Below are 23,159 nucleotides of genomic sequence, written 5' to 3' on the forward strand. Positions count from 1 at the left end.
TGTGCGTATACACTATGAATGTATGTATGTATGTATACACATGCAATTAAAGGGATGTTGGCATCCCAGCATTCAAAATGCTGGCGCCGGAATCCCGACAGTCTGCATCCTGAATTTTAGTATGCTGGGGGAGGTTTAGGGTTAGGCTGTGGGGAGGGAGGGTTAGTGTAAGGTTAATTAATCTAATTCAAAATGTCGGTATTATGGTGGTCATGATGCCACTGTCGGTATTTTGACCGTGGCATCCCGTACCCAACCCCAATTAAATATCCCCACCAGATGCCATATACAGTGACTAGACGGCACCGAAGTACTTTTAAAGTTAAATATACTGTGAACAAAGTAAAAAAAAAATTAGCAGTGGTTTGCAGGTTAGGGGGCGCTAGGCTGAAGCTTTGCCTACGGTGCAGAGACACCTTGCACCGGCCCTGGTTGGTGCCTTAAGAATCTATAACGATATTAGCAATAACCAGATATACAGTCTTATGAAGTACCCTGCACTAATGTCCCATTGATAAGACTCTGTACAACAAAGATTGTATTGTTCAGTGATCGTGATCAGCAGAATAGCCTTGAAAGACTGGCAGGTAGATGGGTTTTTGCTGTTGATTTTTGCTTGTTTTTTAAAATGTTACACTAAAATGATTGCTAGGGTGATTTTCTTGAAAGTGAACATAAAGGCCTGTGCATCACATGCATTTAATTTGTTTTTTTCCTTTTAAACTAGTCTGTTGAGAAATTGTGGACATATAAAAACTTAATTGCTTAGTAGCGATGCCCTATAACAGTGGTGGCCAACCCGCGGCTCGGCTGGCTCCTGGCCACCGCTGCCCCCAGACACACGCACACCTCTCCGGCAGCGGTGTCTTGCTTCAATTCGGCGCCGGCCCGTGAACCAATCAGAGCTCGCGGACCGGCAGCTAAGGCACCTGATTGGCTGCCGGACCGCGAGCTTTGATTGGCTCACAGACCGGCGCCTAATTCAAGAGAGACACTGCCGCCGGAGAGAGCAGAAGCAGCAGCAGCGCGGGGAGCGGGACGGAAGGGAGCGGGCGGCTGGTGAGCACTGTGGGGACATATATATCTGCCACTGGGGGCATAGCAGGCACGGTGGGGACATGTGTATCTGCACTGGGGGCATAGCAGGCACTGTGGGGACATGTGTATCTGGCACTGGGGGCATATCTGGCAGTCGGGACATGTGTATCTGGCACTGTGGGGACGTGTATCTGGCACTGTGCGGACATGTGTATCTGGCACTGGGGGCATAGCAGGCACTGTGGGGACATGTGTATCTGGCACTGGGGGCATATCTGGCACTGTGGGGACGTGTATCTGGCACTGTGCGGACATGTGTATCTGGCACTGGGGGCATAGCAGGCACGGTGGGGACGTGTATCTGCACTGGGGGCATGTCTGGCACTGGGGGCATAGCAGGCACGGTCGGGACATGTGTATCTGCACTGGGGGCATATCTGGCACTGGGGGCCATAGCAGGCACGGTCGGGACATGTGTATCTGCACTGGGGGCATAGCAGGCACTGTGGGGACATGTGTATCTGGCACTGGGGGCATATCTGGCACTGTGGGGACATGTGTATCTGGCACTGTGGGGACGTGTATCTGGCACTGGGGGCATATATGTATCTGGCACTGTGGAGGCACCCATTTTTTGGCGTTTTTATATGTATGTGGCACTGTACTGGGGCATTATATGTATCTGGCACTATACAACATGACGAAAAACGGAATTATGATATGAGGTCATACTTCTACAAACGTCATACCGAAAGATGTGCACACAAATGGGGTGTGGCTTTGTGACAAGTAGGCCACGCCCTCATATTTGCATGTGCGCGCGCATGATAGTGGCTCTTGCTCTTGACTACAGATCTTTTCTGGCTCTTTGCCTCTGACTGGTTGGCCACCCCTGCCCTATGACTTAAGACCCACTAAAATCTTGGTATTTTGGAGAAGATTGTCGTTTGAATTTGTGTAGCTGTCCCGTGTATCACGGAGAATCACCCACTACTATATTTGTAAATCTATTTCTCTGACGTCCTAGTGGATGCTGGGGACTCCGTAAGGACCATGGGGAATAGACTGCTCCGCGGGAGACTGGGCACATCTAAAGAAAGATTTAGGACGATCTGGTGTGCACTGGCTCCTCCCCCTATGACCCTCCTCCAAGCCTAAGTTAGATTTCTGTGCCCGGCCGAGCTGGATGCACACTAGGGGCTCTCCTGAGCTCCTAGAAAGAAAGTATAGTTTAGGTTTTTTATTTTACAGTGAGACCTGCTGGCGACAGGCTCACTGCAGCGAGGGACTAAGGGGAGAAGAAGCGAACCTACCTAAGTGGTGGTAGCTTGGGCTTCTTAGGCTACTGGACACCATTAGCTCCAGAGGGATCGCACACAGGACCCGACCTCGTCGTCCGTTCCCGGAGCCGCGCCGCCGCCCCCCTTACAGAGCCAGAAGCAAGAAGGCCCGGAAAATCGGCGGCTGAAGACTTCTGTCTTCTCCAAGGTAGCGCACAGCACTGCAGCTGTGCGCCATTGCTCCTCATGCACACCACACACTTCGGTCACTGATGGGTGCAGGGCGCTGGGGGGGGGGGGCGCCCTGAGCAGCAATATTAACACCTTGGCTGGAAAAACTGACACCATATATAGCCCCAGAGGCTATACAGGTGTAAATTACCCCTGCCAGAATAACACAAAAAGCGTGAGAAAGCCCGCCGAAAAAGGGGCGGAACCATCTCCCTCAGCACACTGGCGCCATTTTCCCTCACAGCTCCGCTGGAAGGATCGCTCCCTGGCTCTCCCCTGCAGTCCTGCACTACAGAAAGGGTAAAAAAGAGAGGGGGGGCACTAAATTTAGGCGCAGTATATATATAATACAAGCAGCTATAGGGGAAAACACTCTGTATAGTGATATCCCTCTGTTATATAGCGCTCTGGTGTGTGCTGGCATACTCTCCCTCTGTCTCCCCAAAGGGCTTTGTGGGGTCCTGTCCTCTGTCAGAGCATTCCCTGTGTGTGTGCTGTGTGTCGGTACCGCTGTGTCGACATGTATGATGAGGAAAATGATGTGGAGGCAGAGCAAATGCCTGTAAATGTGTTGTCACCCCCTGAGGGGTCGACACCTGTGTGGATGGACTTATGGAAGGAATTACGTGACAGTGTCAGCTCCTTACATAAAAGGTTTGACGACATAGGACAGCCGGCTACTCAGCTTGTGACTGTTCCAGCGTCTCAAATGTCATCAGGGGCTTTAAAACGCCAGCAAACTCAGATGGCAGACACAGATGTCGACACGGATACCGACTCCAGTGTCGACGATGATGAGACTAGTGTACCCTCCAATAGGTCCACCCGTTACATGATTGAGGCAATGAAAAATGTATTACACATTTCTGATAGTACCCCAGGTACCACAAAAAAGGGTATTATGTTCGGTGAGAAAAAACTACCAGTAGTTTTTCCTGCATCTGAGGAATTAAATGAGGTGTGTGAGGAAGCCTGGACTTCCCCCGATAAGAAATTAATAATTTCTAAACGGTTATTGGCAGCGTACCCTTTCCCGCCAGAGGATAGGTTACGTTGGGAAACATCCCCTAGGGTAGATAAAGCGCTTACACGTTTATCAAAACAGGTGGCACTACCGTCTCAGGATACGGCCGCCCTAAAGGATCCTGCTGATAGAAAGCAGGAGGCTACCCTAAAAGCTATATATACAGGGTGGAACTGTTTGGGGATGGTCTTTCAGACCTCGTTTCCACAGCTACGGCTGGGAAATCGACATTTTTGCCACAGGCTACCCCACAGCAAAAGAAAGCACCGTACTATCAAGTACAGTCCTTTCGGCCCCATAAACACAAGAGGGCTCGAGGCGCATCCTTTTCTGCTGAGAGGCAAAGGTAGAGGGAAAAAGCTGCAGCATACAGCCAGTTCCCAAGAGCAAAAGTCCTCCCCCGCGTCCGGTAAGTCCACAGCAAGACGCTGGGGCTTCACAGGCGGACCCGGGTACGGTGGGGGCCCGTCTCAGAAATTTCAGCACACAGTGGGCTCTCTCACAGGTGGATCCCTGGATCCTTCAAGTAGTATCTCAGGGGTACAGGCTGGAATTCGAGACGTTCCCCCCCCCCTGCCGTTTTCTAAAGTCTGCCTTACCAGCAACTCCCTCTGCCAGGGAGGCAGTGTTGGTGGCTATCCAAAAACTGTATTCACAGCAAGTGATTGTCAAGGTACCCCTCCTTCAGCAAGGAGAGGGTTACTATTCCACAATGTTTGTGGTACCGAAACCGGACGGTTCGGTGAGACCCATCTTAAATTTAAAATCCTTGAACACGTATATCAGAAAGTTCAAGTTCAAGATGGAATCGCTCAGGGCGGTTATTGCGAGCCTGGACGAGGGGGATTACATGGTCTCTCTGGACATCAAGGATGCCTACCTGCATGTCCCCATTTACCCTCCACCAGGAGTACCTCAGATTTGTGGTACAGGACTGTCACTATCCGTTCCAGACGCTGCCGTTTGGGTTATCCACGGCACCGAGGGTCTTTACCAAGGTAATGGCCGAAATGATGATACTCCTTCGCAAGAAGGGAGTTTTAATTATCCCGTACTTGGACGATCTCCTGATAAAGGCGAGGTCGAAGGAACAGTTGGTAGTGGGGGTAGCACTTTCTCGGGAAGTGCTACAACAGCACGGCTGGATTCTCAATATTCCAAAGTCACAGCTGGTCCCGACGACACGTCTTCTGTTCCTGGGAATGATTCTGGACACAGACCAGAAAAAAGTGTTTCTTCCAGTGGAAAAAGCCGAGGAGTTGTCATCTCTAGTCGGAGACCTCCTAAAACCGGGACAGGTGTCGGAACATCAATGCACACGAGTCCTGGGAAAAATGGTAGCTTCGTACGAAGCAATTCCATTCGGAAGGTTCCACGCAAGGACTTTCCAGTGGGACCTGTTGGACAAATGGTCCGGGTCCCATCTCCAGATGCAACAGCGGATAACCCTGTCGGCAAGGACCAGGGTGTCGCTGCTGTGGTGGCTGCAGAGGGCTCATCTACTAGAGGGCCGCAGATTCGGAATACAGGACTGGGTCCTGGTGACCACGGATGCCAGCCTTCGGGGCTGGGGTGCAGTCACACAGGGAAGAAATTTCCAAGGACTGTGGTCAAATCAGGAGATTTCGCTTCACATAAATATTCTGGAGCTAAGCGCCATTTACAATGCCCTAAGCCAAGCAAGGCCCCTGCTTCAGAACCAACCGGTACTGATCCAATCAGACAACATCACGGCGGTCGCCCATGTAAACAGACAGGGCGGCACAAGAAGCAGGAGGGCAATGGCAGAAGCCACAAGGATTCTCCGATGGGCGGAAAATCATGTGTTAGCACTGACAGCAGTGTTCATTCCGGGAGTGGACAACTGGGAAGCAGACTTCCTCAGCAGGCACGACCTCCACCCGGGAGAATGGGCACTTCATCCAAAAGTCTTCCAAATGCTGGTAAACCGTTGGGAAAGACCACAGGTGGACATGATGGCGTCCCGCCTCAACAAAAAGCTAAAAAGATATTGCGCCAGGTCAAGGGACCCTCAGGCGATCGCTGTGGACGCTCTAGTGACACCGTGGGTGTACCAGTCGGTTTATGTGTTTCCTCCTCTGCCTCTCGTTCCCAAGGTACTGAGAATAATACGAAGGCGAGGAGTGAAAACTATACTCGTGGTTCCGGATTGGCCAAGATGAGCTTGGTACCCGGAACTTCAAAAGATGCTTTCAGAGGACCCTTGGCCTCTGCCGCTCAGACAGGACCTGCTGCAGCAGGGGCCCTGTCTGTTCCAAGACTTACCGCGGCTACGTTTGACGGCATGGCGGTTGAACACCGGATCCTGAAGGAAAAGGGCGATTCCTGCATTTCCTGCAAGCAGGGGTGACGTTGGGCCTCAAATTGGGGTCCATTAAGGTCCAGATTTCGGCCCTGTCGATTTTCTTCCAGAAAGAACTGGCTTCACTGCCTGAAGTTCAGACTTTTGTCAAAGGAGTTCTGCATATTCAGCCTCCTTTTGTGACCCCAGTGGCACCTTGGGATCTCAATGTGGTTTTGGAGTTCCTGAAATCACATTGGTTTGAACCACTTAAGACTGTGGATTTGAAATATCTCACGTGGAAAGTGGTCATGCTGTTTGCCCTGGCTTCGGCCAGGCGTGTGTCAGAATTGGCGGCTTTGTCATATAAAAGCCCTTATCTGATTTTCCATATGGATAGGGCAGAGTTGAGGACTCGTCCTCAGTTTCTCCCGAAGGTGGTATCAGCGTTTCACTCGAACCAGCCTATTGTGGTGCCTGCATCTACTAGGAACTTGGAGGATTCCAAGTTACTGGACGTAGTCAGGGCCCTGAAAATTTATGTCCAGGACGGCTGGAGTCAGGAAAGCTGACTCGCTGTTTATCCTGTATGCACCCAACAAACTGGGTGCTCCTGCTTCTAAGCAGACTATCGCGCGCTGGATTTGTAGCACTATTCAGCTGGCACATTCTGCGGTGGGACTACCGCAGCCTAAATCTGTAAAAGACCATTCCACAAGGAAGGTGGGCTCTTCTTGGGCGGCTGCCCGAGGGGTCTCGGCTTTGCAACTTTGCCGAGCTGCTACTTGGTCAGGGGCAAACACGTTTGCAAAATTCTACAAATTTGATACCCTGGCTGAGGAGGACCTGGAGTTCTCTCATTCGGTGTTGCAGAGTCATCCGCACTCTCCCGCCCGTTTGGGAGCTTTGGTATAATCCCCATGGTCCTTACGGAGTCCCCAGCATCCACTAGGACGTCAGAGAAAATAAGAATTTACTCACCGGTAATTCTATTTCTCGTAGTCCGTAGTGGATGCTGGGCGCCCATCCCAAGTGCGGATTGTCTGCAATACTTGTAAATAGTTATTGTTACACAAATCGGGTTGTTATTGCGAGCCATCTGTTCAGAGGCTCCGTTGTTATCATACTGTTAACCGGGGTTCCTATCACGAGTTATACGGTGTGATTGGTGTGACTGGTATGAGTCTTACCCGGGATTCAAAATCCTTCCTTATTGTGTCAGCTCTTCCGGGCACAGTGTCCTAACTGAGGCTTGGAGGAGGGTCATAGGGGGAGGAGCCAGTGCACACCAGATAGTCCTAAATCTTTCTTTAGATGTGCCCAGTCTCCTGCGGAGCCGTCTATTCCCCATGGTCCTTACGGAGTCCCCAGCATCCACTACGGACTACGAGAAATAGAATTACCGGTGAGTAAATTCTTATTTTTTTTATTAATGGTAAAAGATCCTATAAAAAGACTATAGGTATATCATTAGGCATGTTGCTCCTTTTGGCATCCCTGTCATTCCATTCCAAAATACTGTTTTTAATATTCTAATTGCCTATTTATCTATTTTTATAGACGCGTGACTCCTATGTTTTAATACCATTTTCCCTTGTCCAGAATCACCCTTCATTAGTTTCTGGGCAGGAATAGTATCCCTTAAGCAAGCTTTTTTGGCAAAACTAACTATGTAGGTCTGGGTGGTGGGGATGTCCACTCCTTTTCTCTAGGCATCCTAAGGATACTTTCGATGACCTGCGGTCACTAACACAATAGAGAGTCCTCTGCCACTTTAAAGAGGAATCTTTAGAGAATATGGTTGGGGGGCTAACAACCTATTGTAACACTGCATGAGTCACTTTTACAGGATTAAAAGACACATTGAAAGGCCGTCCTTCAAGTGATACAAAGACTTTATTTTTCTGCTCCAACTTGATTAACAGGCTATTAACTCACGTTGCCAAGGGAATGTATCATATTGCTGCGTGCTACTGACAGAGGAGCAATTACATTTAATTTTACTTTTAAGAGTACTTTTGATGTATGGGTATATTGTGTGCATGTACCATGTATTGACTGCTCAAGAACTATGTTCATCTAAGGTCAGTTGATTAAGAACATCTCTTTATACTCCACTACTTTGAATTCTACATATATGTTGAATTAAATATGTAGATTTGTTTTAGAACAATGTATGTAAGCACTCCCTAAAATAGTGCTTAAATGAGCTACAAACATTACTCTGTCGATAAGGTCTTTAATTCCTTCCCTTAGTCTCACATCCGCTTTTTATTAGTTGCCGCATTATGTACTTCTGCTCTTTCGATACTGTTCCACTTTGATATGATTGAACATTGATGCACACTGTTCAGCAATCCAGTTGTTTGCAGACAATGAAATCCCCCATGATGCATAGCCAGTTAGTGGGAGCTGAAGTTCAGGAGCAGCGAGAGCATTGATGCCTGTCCATCATAATCTCTGTCATTGTGCTCTTCTGTTTATAAGTGGTTGAAATGAACAGATTTGTAGGCTCTGTTTCAGGGATCTTTCTTGAGATAAACTGTCTGAGGCGTTGTCATTTGTTCATTGCTTCAGCTTGAAAAACTGGATATTTATTTTGACCTTCAGCAAAATTACTCAGAGGGACTTTTATGATAAGAATGTATTTCCCATGGTCTTCAGAGATGATTATGTGCTTCAGCTACACTGTTTCTATTAGAAGTAGGCCGCAGCTTTTATACTGGGCCCTTCTTCCTATTATACAGTGGTTCTGGTATTGGGGGGGGGGGGTTGTTTCTTGTTTCTGGCTGTTTTGTAAAATGCAACAATTAGTACATTCGTATCCACAAACTGACAATGTATCTTCAAGACTAGCCTGCCCAGGACCTCCAGAAGGCCAACCATCGCTGTCCTTAGGAAGTCAGTGTTTTGTATCATGTTGTTATAATGCAGGTAGTGCAATATGTTTCATGCTTTCTGTGGCGTTTATTTGGGAAAGTCTGATATTAAGTTTCATTTTCTGTCCCCTCTCTAGCTGTGAACTTCAAAAACATTAATGAAGAGAACAGGAGGGAGCATCTTGGTGAAATCTTTGCATCCATTGATACTTTAGCCTTCACCTTCGGCAACGTGTAAGTAAGTGTGAGCGGACTCTCACACATAGATGAAAGGTGTGAAATGAAATTGTTTGTCGTCCTCTCCCCCTCAGCCTTTCTAAAAGTGGATGAGGAACCAAGAGAATCTGCTATAAAATGAGCTAACTAGATGCAAAACAATAAAGAGCCTCCATAATGTCTACGAAATAACTGATATTTTATTTTCTGTGGCTGCATGTTCTTCCATATCAGATGGACATTCTGTGCCCCACTGGTAATGATCCGAAAATGCTATAGGCCCTGTCACACAACTACACCTGAAATGGTACCGGAATAAAACCCATATTAGAGCTACTGCTTGCTATAACTGTATAGTTTAGTCTGAAATCAGTTCTGCTGACTGTATGGAGTAAGTCAAATTGAAATTTTTTGACATCGTAGTACGTTTCTCAGGCGCATGCACACCGGTCTCATGAGATATATATTGGGACATCATCACTTTTTAGGATGTCTGCCAGCTCTCAGCACATTGGCTGCAAATGGTCACATGAGATAAGTGTCACGGGATATTCAACATTTATAAACAGGTGATTGCAGTAATACTGTTTTATCAGGGAGGGCATTTCTTAATGACTGTATAATCTGTATTGCTATTATTCTAGGATATGTAGGTCAGATCATTTATATCGGCACACAGCTTTCCATTCTTATACACTGTTCTCCATGTTATGATATCAGCACCAAGTAAACATTAATTCATAACTGACTGGTGATTGTAGTAAACCTCCTGTCCATTCAGCAATTTTGTTGCTTCAGTATTGTGAGTGGGTTTAGCTGTGTTTTGAATTACTGAGGGTGGATTATTATGGTTGCCCACCACTATATAATGATCAGTAATTATCATCTTCATCAATTTAATAATCCCTCTCATTTCTCCTGTAGGGTTTCAGATTTCCTTATGGGAGATGTAGATAATGGCTCATCATTTGGACTTCATGCATCACGTAGAAGTCAGGTAGGTTTTTTATTTCTCTTCCAAATATTCTATATGTGGGATTTAAGCGGTCGACTATCCAAATGTCGACAACAGGGACAGTGTGAGATTAAACCTGATGCTTATAAAGTGATTTTAACAATGTCTATTCTTCAAACATGATGGTAAAGCATTGCGAATGGTGTAATTGGTTAGCATTACTGCCTCACAGCACTGAGGTCATGGGTTCGATTCCCACCTTGGCCGTAACATGTTTGGAGTTTGTATGTTCTCTCTGTGCTTGCGTGGGTTTCCTCCCACAATCCAAAAATATGCTGGTACTAGGTTAATTTCCCCTGACAAAAATTAATCCTTGTGTGTGTCTGTGTTTAGGGCAGACTGGATGGGCCATGCAGTTCTTATCTGTCGTCAAATTCTTATGTTTCTATTTGAATTTGCAAAGCCAAACTTGTTCAAATGCCTCAAATCACATTATTAGCATGTTGGCATCCTGGGTTTGATCCCACACTGTCCTCGTCAACATTTTGATTGCTGAACTGGCCACTAAATCCCTCTTGCGCTTGTAAAGAAGAATGCAAGCCATCGCAAAGTTTTTTGACTACACCTTTTTCCCCAAAGTCTAGAACCAGAGTCATCTCTCCGGGGTCACATCATTCAGGAGTTACTTCCCTATTCCACGATCTCTATCACTGTAATTTCCAGGTCTAATGATTTGGATTATTTATAATGTAAGCAGAGCAGGAGGCTACAGACACCCAGCTGCTACAGCCACTCTAGTGGCTCTCATTGTTGACCTGGCCTTCAGCCTCATTCAGAGCATTGTGACTGGGGCTGAATACAGCAATGGGAGGTGTAGGAGGGGGTTTAATATCCTTAGTGGGAGGAACCCTGCAGTACTGCTAAGATGGAAGGAGTGAGGTCTTGTATTAAATTGAAAATTACTAGAGTTCCCTTTTAAGAATCGTACGAAACAAAGCTTTTATAGCTGTGAAGCTTTTTCTAACATAATAATAAATGCTTTAGGGACTAATTTTTGACCTGTTTACTTTTACTTTATGTGCTTATGAAATCTATTGACTTCCTGCTTAAATAACTGACCGTACAGAAAATGGAATGTTCCGAATTGATTTTTGAACTTACACAATGGAATGCTCTGCATTGATTTTTTTTTTTTTTTTTTAACCCATGTACTAAAATCTGGGTCATTACATTTCAATGAAAAGGGAACTAAACTGTGCACTAACAACTGCAAGAAATCACGTGGCAGGTTGGGAAAATATCCATTTATACATTTTCCACAGAGTAAACGTTCATTTTGTAATACCAAAACATTCTGTGCTTTAACGTTCCTTTTTTAAGATAATGTAATGTGTTATTTTAAGGTACTTAGGGGGGAATTCAATTGGGCGCAAGTTTTTATTCACAGAAAATCCTTGTGCCCAATTTTGCATTATAGAGGTTATGTGTGCTCCTGATACCCACAGTATCCAATTTAAAAAAATTAGTTGCAGGATTTGCAGCTCTTAAAAACTTTATTTTTTTTTAAATGGTACTCACCTGTCCGGTGGCCTCCACAGCTCCCGTTGGTCTCCCCTCCAAGGGCTGCTGGGAGGTGTACTTCTCCCAGCTGCTGCCTCCTGTGTTTTGGAGCTTCTGTGTTACAAAGTAGGTGGGGCGATAAACGGAGCTGTTGGAGGATTGGTGTATCTGGGCACATCTGTACATGGTGAGAGCACATTCAAATAGGACTAAAAAGGTTAAAGCAAACCAGACTCAAACATGACTTCATTTGTAAAAAAGATAAGAGTGCAGCGCAGATGTCACATTATATCTGTAAAGGAGGAACAAAAGCCCAAATGAGTACTGCACAAAAGTAGTATGTTACAGATGAAAAATAAAAAGTAATACTAATCCATGCTTAAAGGTACCCAAAAAATAAATCTGGTCTACGAGCCGAAACTAAACAGTGTTGAGTACCAGCAGAAACTGATCTCTTTTGCCCTCTTTAGTTATATTTAGAAACAAGTGAATCCGGAAAAATGACAAGTGTGTCTCAATGTAATCACAGACTTGCAGTCTGTGCTGTAATATTCGATTGTGGACAACATATGCTGTAATTCATAAAGATCGTACCTAGTTCCCCTACCCAGACCACCCTGCTTCATGGTTTGAGAATATCACTTGACAGCTAGCATGCTAATATAAAGTCAATGCAAAGACATTAGCTTGTTATAGCAGATGTATCATCTGTATACTTATGTATTGTTTGCTTTTTTTAATTGTTTTTTTCCCCCACAGTCCTTTGAAAATCTCTCAGTGGAGGACTCTGCTGGATCAGTTCATGAGAGAGATGAACTTCAAGGTTAAAACCATTTTTTTTGGAATGAAAGTGTTTGTGTAATTTGTCACATTTGCCAACATAATGTGTTGTGTTGAAAAGTTCGAAAGGTACCTGTCACCTTATTTACATAATGGAGGCAGCCATATTCTGTCTATAACAGACACTCATGAGAATTAAATGTGTGTAGTTTTTAGGAGCCAGTGTCTTCCCTAATACAAGAGGCACTTACTACCTATTAAAAGAATACTTTGTGTTCTCTTGAATATTGGCACAGTCACAAATATATGCATCCTCTCATTGTTGTTATTGTGCACTCTTTAAGCAGCAGTTATTTATAGTGTACTGTATGTAAGCCATAATGGGGCCTATTCAGTTAGTCGCAAATTAGATCCCACAACTTTTTTTCCGCCGCAAAAGCATGCGGCCGTGACTTATTGGAATTCTGTTTAAAATAGCCAATTGTGGTAAATTCATGTGACTTAGAAAGCTAGAATTTGCAGCTTTTAATTCACCGCTCCAAAGTTGGTCATAACCGTATAAAAGTTCTTATTTTAATGTTAAAGTTACACACTATTGGGTCATGGCCGGAAGTAGCATGGTGTAGGCAGCGTTTTATCAGATCTCCCACAATATCCTGTCCCTATCCGGCTTACTGTATATGGATGTTTCTCCACCGGAACGGTTCTCAAAGTGAGGTAACTTCTTCTGTCTACCTGGAGCTTTGTGGTAGTAGGCTATTCGAGTGGTGCCATCCTGCCTATACCTCTGAGTTCTAAGTGACAGGGTCCTCTTCCACTGGGGCCTGGTGTTTCTGCTTCTGGCCCCCGCGGCTGCCTGGTGGTGTGGTGCTTACCTGCTGGCTCACTGCTGACCTTTGGATGCATCCTCTGGATTACGCCCGCTGCTCGTCCTCTCTCTGGCTCCCATCCGTCTGCTTTGGTTGTTAGTATAGTGTAGTTAGGAAGGTGGGGGGCGTGTTGTGATCCAAGTGTGCCTTGTTAAGGGGTTAGGTATACAAGTTGGGGGGGCATAGGGGTTTTGTTTTAGTGTGTGATTATTTTATTCTAAAGCAATGGAAGTTTTGTATTTTGTTTTTCATTTATCCTGTATTGGCAGTTATTTAATATACAATACATCGGTAACAGCAGGAGTGTTTACTTGGGCTGCCTACTATTTTGTTGTTGGTTGGTCTATTTTTTACCATATTGTTTGAAGTTCACCTATGCTCTTTTATTATCTTGGTTCAAGGTCTTATTTTGTCCATTGGTGTATATATGGTGTATATTTCTCTTCCATTTCATGCTTGCCATAATATATTCATGTCGGCTAGTCTAACGCTGTTATTCCCCTATTGTCCAAATATTCTCAAGTCTTTGCTTGTTCTCTTAAGGTCCATACACACTGGGCGATTTTGCCCAGCATGTATGAACAGCGATGATCGCACTGAGCGCTTTTCCCCATTGCCCAGCGATGTCAGCGGGGGTGAGCGGCTTTCCATAGCAGGACACTATGGAAAGCCGCTTATCCCGCCGTTCATCTACTGTAATACCAGTAGATGAACGGCTGCCTACGATGGAGTGGGAGCGCGCATCAGTGCTCATCGCTTGTCCATACACACTGGGCGGCTTTGAGCTGAAAGCAGCTCAACACACCAAAAGTGAGCGGCTTTCAGCTCAAAATCGCCTAGTGTGTATGGGCCTTTATATTTGCTATATACCAGATTTTGAACATTGCTTTGTTACTGTTCCTTTCTCATACGTCCTAGAGGATGCTGGGGTCACATTCAGAACCATTGGGTATAGACTGGATCCGCAGGAGACATGGGCACTTTAAGACTTTCAAAGGATGTGAACTAGCTCCTCCCTCTATGCCCCTCCTCCAGACTCCAGTTTTAGAATTGTGCCCAGTGAGACTGGATGCACTCCAGGGGAGCTCTACTGAGTTTCTCTGAAAATACTTTTTTGTTAGGTTTTTATGTTCAGGGAGGATGCTGGCAACAACCTCCCTGCTTCATGGGACTAAGGGGAGAGAAGTTATGACCCACTTCTAGTGAGTTCAAGGGCTCTGCTTCTGGCTACAGGACACCATTAGCTCCTGTTTGTTTGATAGCTGGGTACGCTCAGATGCTCGCTCCCACAGCCTGCCGTCACCCCCTTACAGAGCCAGAAGACAGGTGAGTAGCAGAAGAAAAGAAGACTTCAGTGACGGCATTATGAGGTACCGCGCAGCGGGCAAGAACGCTGCGCGCCATGCTCCCGTTTCAGCGCACCATTACGGGGGCGGGACTTCTTCCTCACTCAGCCAGCACAGCTCAGCGCCATTTTCTCCAACATAGCGGAGACGCTGGTCCTCCCTCACTGCTGACACAAGTCTCGGGGTGCTAAAAAAAAAAAAAAAGGGGGGGGGGGGCACAGTGTAATTAGGGCAGTGCATTTCAGATAAAGCGCTGCAAGTCTGTTATCATGAGTCTATTCACATGCTTTGTATGATTGCGCGGAGTTGTGAGCTGGCAAAAATCCTCTCTCTGCGTCCATCGGACAGTATTACTGTGGGTCTATCTCATATAAGCCGGTGTGTCTGTTAGTGTTTGATACACGTGTGTCGACATGTCTGAGGCTGAGTGCTCTTCCCCGGAGGAAGCTATATTAGGGGCACAGACGTATGAGGGGGTGACGGTGTCGGCACCGCCGACTCCTGCTGGGTGAATGTCTTGAATGCAAATATGGATCATATCAGTAAGAGATTAGAAATGTTACATACTGATTCCGACACGGACACGAATTCCAGTGTCCACTATGGTGATTCCAGTTTAGATCCAAAATTGGAAAAGAGCATTCAGTACATGATTAACATATTCAGTACATGAATAACATAAAATGTTATCTTGCCCAGTTACTACTCCCTGATACCGACACGGATACTGATTCCTGTGTCGACCAGATTGTTTCCTGATTAGATCCAATATTGTGCAATTAAGAACGTATTAACGTCACGGAGAACCCTGCTGTTCCTGACGGAGGGTCTATATATGTATGTGGATTAATATATGTTTATATGTATATAGTGTGTGTGTGTGTGTGTGTGTGTAATATATATATATATATATATATAGCAAATAAACAGGAAGCGGCACTCAGAGACGTGGTAAGTAGTGCAAAAATAAAGCAACCAAGCTTTAATATATCATCACATCATCAACGTTTCGGGGTTGTCCCCCTTCATCAGGATAACAACAAGTGATCACAAAACAAAACATATATGTATATATATATATACAGATATATACAGATAGCAAATCTCAGGTACTGAGCACTCTGTTTGAGAAAGAATCCTGGTGGCTTCCGATGGTTATTCGTTCCCGCCGCGGATCCATGTCACAAATCCATTGGATCGTATACCGGTAGCTACGCTATATCCTAGCTATGTAACCACGGGTACATTACTTAGACCTGCCATGGCAGGCGCATGGGTGAGTAGTAGTATTCAAAAATGATAGGATACCTTGTCGTCCGATATAGATATCCTGGAGAGAGAGGAGATACTCCTTACGTTGGGTCATATCAAGGACGCTGCGCAATGCTTATGTGAGACTGCAGGGGAATTGGACTCTTAGATTCACAGGCCATTTCTATAGCGGTCTCAGCTAAGCGGTCGTTGTGCATTCACCAGTGGAATGCTGATGCTGACTCCAAGAAGAAATGGAGCCTCTTCCCTATGAAGGAGAAGCCTTGTTTGGTGATGGCCTAGTTGTTTGATCTCAGCAACGGCCGCAGCTAAGTCAACCTTTGGGCCCTATGGTCAAGCACAACAAATGAAGACGCATCATTATCGGATACCGTCATCTCGACCCAATAGTTGCACAAGAAGATTCCCTTTTCTTTGCAGGTTTAGGAAATGGAAGAGGGAAGAGGTCCGCAGTCTCTTCCAGATCACAGGTGCAGAAACCATCCTCTGCGTCCGCCGAATCCACCGCATACCGCTGGGGCTCTCTTGCGGGAGGCCGCTCCGGTGGTGGCGCGTCTGAAAAAAACCCAAAAACTCTTCAGTCAGTTCTGGATTCATTCGGAAAACTGGCAGTTTTCGAGACGTTTCCCCTCAACGATTTTTTCAAATCGGACTTACAGTTCTCCGAACAGGGAGGTAGTATGCTGCGCAATACAAAAATTGTCTGAATCATGTCATTGTCCTGGTTTTCCCGTCACAACAGGGGGAAGCCGTGTAATCAAGCCTTTTTCGTGGTACTGAGACCAGACAGAGGCCAATCCTAAATGGAAATTTCTACCAAGAGAGACTCTAATTCAAGATGGAATCTCTCAGGACAGTGATTTCCAGTCTGGTGGAAAGAGGTTTCATTGTTTCGGTAGACATAAAGGATGCCTACTTACAGATTTCCATTTTCCTCGTCGTCACTGAGGTTTGCAATTCAGAATTGTCATTGTCCGTTTCTGACGTTGCCGTTTGGTCTATCCACGGCTCCGAGGATTTTCACCGACTTAATGGTGGGAATGATGGTTCTACTTCAAAAGCTTGGAGTCACGGTTATCCCGTATTTGGACGATCTACTGATAAGGGCGAGATCCAGGGACCAGTTGGTGCAAAACATTTCTTCAACAACATGGTTGGTTCCTAAACTTGCCAAAAGCAGAGTTAATTCCAACAACGTGGCTGTCGTTTTTTGGGAAGGATACTGTACACAGAACTACAGAGTTTTTCTTCCAGGAAAAAAGGTTCTGGAACTTCAGAGCCTGGTAAAACTTGTTCTGAAACCGACAAAAGTGTAAATTTATCAATGCATTCGGTTGCTGGGAAAGATGGTTGCGGCCTACGAGGCCATTCAATTTGGCAGATTTCATGCCAGAAGTGTTCCAGGGGGACCTGTTGGATAAGTGGTCCTGATCCCGCGTACACATGCACCGAAGGATTATCCTGTTTGCTAAGACCAGAATCTCACTCTTGTGGTGGCTACACAGCTCTCTCCTCCTAGAGGGGCGCAGGTTCGAGATCCAGGACTGGATCCTGGTAACCACGGATGCAAGCCTCCGAGGCTGCGGTGCAGTCGCATGGAGGTCAATCTTCCAAGGAAGATAGTCAAACTTGTCTCCACATAAACGTTCTGGAGTTAGGGGCCATTTACAACGGCCTTCTGCAAGCGGAACATCTTCACAATCTTCCCTTATTGATCCAGTCGGACGATGTAACAGCAGTAGCGAACATAAACCGCCAGGACGGAACGAAATGCAGAGCGGCAGTGGCAGAAGCCACAAAGGTTATCTGCTGGGCGGAAAAACATACAAGCGCTCTGTCAGCGATCTTCATTCCAGGAATGGACAACTGGGAAGCAGACTTCCTCAGCGGACACGATCTCCATCCAGGAGAGTGGGGCCTCCATCAAGAGGTCTTCACGGAAGTGACAAGTCATTGGGGAGTTTCCTCAAATAGACACATGATGGCATCTCGTCTAGACAAGAAGCTTAAGAGATATTGTTCCAGGTCGAAGGACCCTCAAGCAATAGCAGTGGATGCACTGGTGACACCGTGGCTGTTTCAGTTGGTGTATGTATTCCCTCCACTTCCTCTCATTCCAAAAGTTCTAAAGATCATAAGAAGAACAAAGATTCAAGTGATTCTCATTGTCCCAGACTGGCCAAGGAGGGCTTGGTATCCAGATCTTCAGGAATCACTCGTAGGAGATCCCTGGCCTTTTCCTCTCCGCGAGGACCTGTTACAGCAAGGGCCGTGCGTGTATCAAAACTTACCGCGGCTACGTTTGACGGCATGGTGTGTGAACGCCAGATCCTATCCCGAAAGGGTGTTCCCAGTAAAGTCATTTCCACACTTATTCAGGCCAGGAAAGGAGTAACGTCTAAACATTACCACCGTATTTGGAGTAAATATGTTTCTTGGTGTGAATCCAAGAAGGCTCCTATGTAGGAATTTCAGCTAGGACGTTTTCTCCTTTTTCTACGAGCAGGTGTGAATGCAGGCCATAAAATTGGGCGCCATTAAGGTACAGTTTCAGCCTTATCGGTTTTCTTTCAAAAACAATTGGCCTCCCTTCCAGAAGTTCAGACTTTCGTGAAGGGTGTGTTGCACATCCAACCTCCATTTGTGCCCCCAGTGGCACCATGGGATCTTAATGTGGTGTGGCAGTTCCCTCCATCACATTGGTTTGAACCTTTACGGAAGGTGGAATTAAAATTCCTCGTTTGGAAAGTGGTCATCCTGTTGGCCTTGGCATCCGCGAGGCGGGTGTCTGAGTTAGCGGTCTTGTCTCACAAGAGCCTTATTTGTTCTTCCTTGAAGTTAGAACAGGGTTGAGAACTCGTCCACGATTTCTGACGATAGTGGTTTCATTTTTCCACATGAACTTACCTATTGTGGTGCCAGTGGCTACTGACGCCTTATTTGAATCGAAATCTCTGGATGTGGTCAGAGCTGTGAAAATTTCTGTCGCCAGAACGGCTCAGATTAGGAAAACAGGCTCTGTTTGTCCTGTATACATCAAGATTGGATGTCCTGCTTCCAAGCAGACCATTGCACGCTGGATCTGTAATACGATTCAGGTGGCTCATTCCACGGCTGGATTGCCATTACAGAAATCGGTGAGGGCCCATTCTACTAGAAAGGTGGGCTCGTCCTGGGCGGCTGTCTGGGGGGTCTCGGCGTTACAACGTTGCCGAGCAGCTACTTGGTCGGGTTCGAATGCTTTGGCTAAGTTTTACAAGTTTGATTCCTTGGCCGATAATGACCACAAGTTGGTCATTCGGTACTGCAGAGTCATTCGCACTCTCCCGCCCGTTCTAGAGCTTTGGTATAACCCCATGGTTCTGAATGTGACCCCAGCATCCTCTAGGACGTATGAGAAAATAGGATTTTAATACCTACCGGTAAATCCTTTTCTCCTAGTCCGTAGAGGATGCTGGGCGCCCGTCCCAGTGCGTACTGTATCTGCAGTTATTACTTGTGGCTAGACACATGTTGTGTTGCGGTTCTTGTCAGCATGTTGCTGCAGTCGTTCATGCCGTTGGCTTAGTATTCTGTTGAATGCCACATTCTGCAGCATCCTTGAGGTGTGAGCTGGAAGAGGCTCACCGTGGTTTAACAATAAATCCTTTCCTCGAAATGTCCGTCTCCCTGGGCACAGTTCCTATAACTGGAGTCTGGAGGAGGGGCATAGAGGGAGGAGCCCGTTCACACCCTTTGAAAGTCTTAAAGTGCCCATTTCTCCTGCGGATCCTGTGTATACCCCATGGTTCTGAATGTGACCCCAGCATCCTCTACGGACTAAGAGAAAAGGATTTACCGGTAGGTATTAAAATCCTGTTATATTTCTCCTGTGGATCAAAGTTCTGTGTATCTTTTGCCGTTATGCATGGCAACCATATTACTTATATGCCCTTGGGGTGAGGGGGGGGGGGGGGGGGTGTTTAGGTGTAGACTTAAAAATTACTCCATTTAAAAAAAAAATAAAAAAAAAATAAATATAAATATATATCTATCACTGTAGTGTATTTAGGATTGAAAGGGATTTCACATAATGGTTTCAGGGTACAATGTAGGGCCATTTATAGATGACTGTGTTTGTTCTCTATATTGTACTGCTTCTAAGTGCGCACTTTCGAAACACAGTAGATTAATTTTAAATGTACCCCACAATACACTCTTATTAGCTAAAATACACATGCTGGTTATCATTTTTCATTCATTAATAAAAGCTGTAGAATTAAGCCGTCTGATTCTTGATAAAAGCCTTCTATACTTCTCTTATGGTTAATGCCCGCCTCCTAAACAGTGTTTGCTCGTACGGTATTTAGGAGGGGATCGGTATGAAATGCCGGCAGACGGGATCCCATCTGTCATGATCCCGTCCGCCATAATGCCGGCAGCGGGGCGAGTGCCAGAAAGCCCCTTGCGGGCACGCTGTGCTCGCCACGCTGCCGGCATGTCAGCTCGCTGTGCTCGCCGCGCTGCCGGCATGTCGGCTCACTGCACTCGCCACAGGTTCTGTTCTCCCTCTATGGGTGTTGTGGACACCCACAGAGGGAGAATAGCCTGTGTCGCCAGTATTCCAGCTGCGGCATTTCACCTCTATTTGGGATCCAGCGGTGGCATTGTGACCTCCAGGATCCCGACTGGTGGTATTTTAACCGCTTCCATTTAGGAGTCTTCCATGTACTGCACATAGATCACACACTGCAGAGTTAATGTATTCTACCCATTGGATGGCCGTGATATGACGTTTCCAATTGAATTGCACATGGTGTTTGTTTGTTTTTTGTCTTTATTGCCAAAAGTACATTTGATGTATTGCGCGACATTGCTGCAAACAGATCGCAGATAATTGAATCAGCACCATAATATATACTCCACTTCACTGTCTCTCGGATTCAGGTGTTTACTTACATTTTTGTATGGTGTGAATAGTATTACCTTGGAGGAAAGTGCAAAAACAACTGGGCAGAGCAAAAGAGATCTGCACATACTTCCCTGTTAGGCATACAAAAAGGAATCTAATGATCAAATTAGTTTAAGAGAATTTGGAAAGCATTAGTCTCCCACATATGCTGGGGTTGTGGCAAGAGATGCCCTTTCTGGCAGGAAGTTTTTAGACTGTAAAAAAACATGATATGCCATTTACATAAATGCACAGAGTACACGGCTGCAGAGAGCTCTGTAACGAGCGCTCTGTTTTTACCACTGACTCCAGTATCACTACAACCGTTCATTTAGGCAAAATTATTTTTAAAAATGCATAGGAGCAGCGACCAGTGTGAGCGATTTTTTTTTTTTTTTTTTTTGTATGTGTTCATTTTTAGTCATACATGCAGTACTCATACATTTTTGCTGTGAGGAATCCGATTTCCCCTCCCTTTATCCCTATGTATGGTTGTAGACCGAGATGCTTATGATAGGTCAAAGGACAATCAACTGTCAGGACTCGCATGTTGGAGTTCAGAATTACAGAACACTGAACATGTGCGGAATCTCTGTTTTGTCCTGGATAGTAGCATGACACTTAAACATCAGGTATCAACCGCAATCAAATCCTCATTCTTTCATTTGAGGAACACAGCCAGAATCAAGCACTTAGGGGGTTATTCAGAGATGGACGTAGATCTTGCTTCCCGCAGCAAGATCTGTGTCCATCTACTCACATGCTGGAGGCTGCACAGCACAGGGCAAAGCTGCCCAGCATGTGTGTGATGCTGTCCCGAGATGCAATTGCATTTTAATTGTGAACGCATTGATTTAAGGCTGACCCCTGCCTGTGCAGCCAGGCGGCGTGGCACCATTTTTTTCTCAGAGCGGCTGCGTATGACGTCCGGGCACACCTGCGTTATCCAGAATGCTGCGACATGGCCCCCGTCCCCCAGACGGCCGGCGTTGTCAATCACCTTGTGGCTACATCCTTAAAGGATGTGGCCGCATGGTGCAGGCACGTGCACTGTAGCCAATGCGCTTGCGCAGACCCCCTGGATGGCATCCAGGTCTGAATAGACCCCTTAATTCCCTCAGAAGATCTACCTAAAGTCATACATGCATTTGTATCATCACGCCTAGACTACTGCCATGCCCTCTACCTGGTTCTCCCAGCAAAATAATTGGACCACTTGCAGCTTGTCCACACTGTATCTGCCAGGCAGTTAACTAACCAGCCCCGTTCCAGCCACGTAACACCCAATCTCTACTCTCTTCATTGGCTGCTTCTAACATAGTGACTAATTCTCAAGATTGGCTTGCTGACTTTCAAAGCCCTACATGACCAGGGCCTCTTTATTGTCCCGATTGACTACGGTGATCTGTAGATGATTGATTATTAGCTGCAGTACCTAGAATCTCCCTGAATTCATCTGGAGTGGATGAATGTCCGTTCGCTGCGACTGAATCCGGATAAAACAGGGGTCCTTATGATAGGACCACAACATCAAATGACAAGACTGCAGCATAGCCAACTAACTGGACTTACACTTGGGGATTCAGAATTACAAACCACTGATCATGTGTGGAATCTTGGCGTTGTCCTGTATGGTGGTTTGACGCTTAAACATCAGATATCAACCACAATCAAATCCTCTTTCTTTCATCTGAGGAACATAGCCAGAATTAAGCACTTAATTCCATCAGATGATCTGCCAAAAGTCGTACATGCATTTGTATCATCTCGATTAGACTACTGTAATGCCCTCTACCTTGGTCTCCTAGCAATAGAATTGCACCACTTACAGCTAGTGCACAACACAGCTGCCAGGCCGTTAACCAGCCAGCCCCGTTCTATCCACATAACACCCATCCTCTACTCCAGGGGTGGCCAACCAGTCAGTAACAAAGAGCCAAAAAATCTTGTTGGGCACGTTAAAGAGCCGACATCAAGCCACAGGCGCACATGCAAAAATGGGGTGTGGCCTTGTGCCTGCTAGGCCACGTCTCTGGTATAAAATACTTTTAAAAAGCCAGATCCAACATAAAATACATTTAAAAAGCCACTTCCACATACCCTACTGTGTCACTTCAGCCAGCTACCTCATGTGTCACTCCTGCTAGCACACTCCTACGGTATGTCACTACAGCCAGCTCCCCCATGAGGCACTCCTGCCAGCACTCGCCTGTGTCACTCCTGCCAGGAACCTCATGTGTCACTACGCCCCCCCCCCCCCCCGAAAATACACCTCATGCCATTGCAGCAGCCCCTTATGTGTCCTTTGTTTGCCAGTGGGTGTCTCACCTCTAATATCTGGCTCTCTCAGTTCTCAGTCTCCGTAGTGCTGCTGCTGCTTGTCTGGCTGGAGTGCAGCAGTTTCTGGATCTGTTGTGGTCACGTGACTTCGAGTGTCGGGAGCCACATTTGAATAAAGAAAGAGCCGCATGAGGCTC

At 46.1% G+C, this 23,159-nt stretch overlaps 1 protein-coding gene across 4 annotated transcripts in view; it reads left to right on the plus strand.

Annotated features, from left to right (window-relative positions):
- Positions 1-23,159, plus strand: part of ARHGAP29 (Rho GTPase activating protein 29) — a 300,437-nt gene that overhangs the window by 169,211 nt on the left and 108,067 nt on the right. For 3 of the 4 annotated variants that reach the window (XM_063939858.1, XM_063939856.1, XM_063939857.1), the window contains exons 4-6: positions 8,892-8,988; positions 9,895-9,967; positions 12,245-12,308. In XM_063939858.1, the coding sequence (XP_063795928.1) occupies positions 8,892-8,988; positions 9,895-9,967; positions 12,245-12,308 (234 nt within the window). Of the gene's footprint in view, positions 1-8,891; positions 8,993-9,894; positions 9,968-12,244; positions 12,309-23,159 lie in introns of those variants that run through there. The other variant, XM_063939859.1, reaches the window with a different exon arrangement.

This window comes from Pseudophryne corroboree, chromosome 9, assembly GCF_028390025.1.
Source record: "Pseudophryne corroboree isolate aPseCor3 chromosome 9, aPseCor3.hap2, whole genome shotgun sequence".
Lineage (NCBI taxonomy): Eukaryota > Metazoa > Chordata > Amphibia > Anura > Myobatrachidae > Pseudophryne > Pseudophryne corroboree.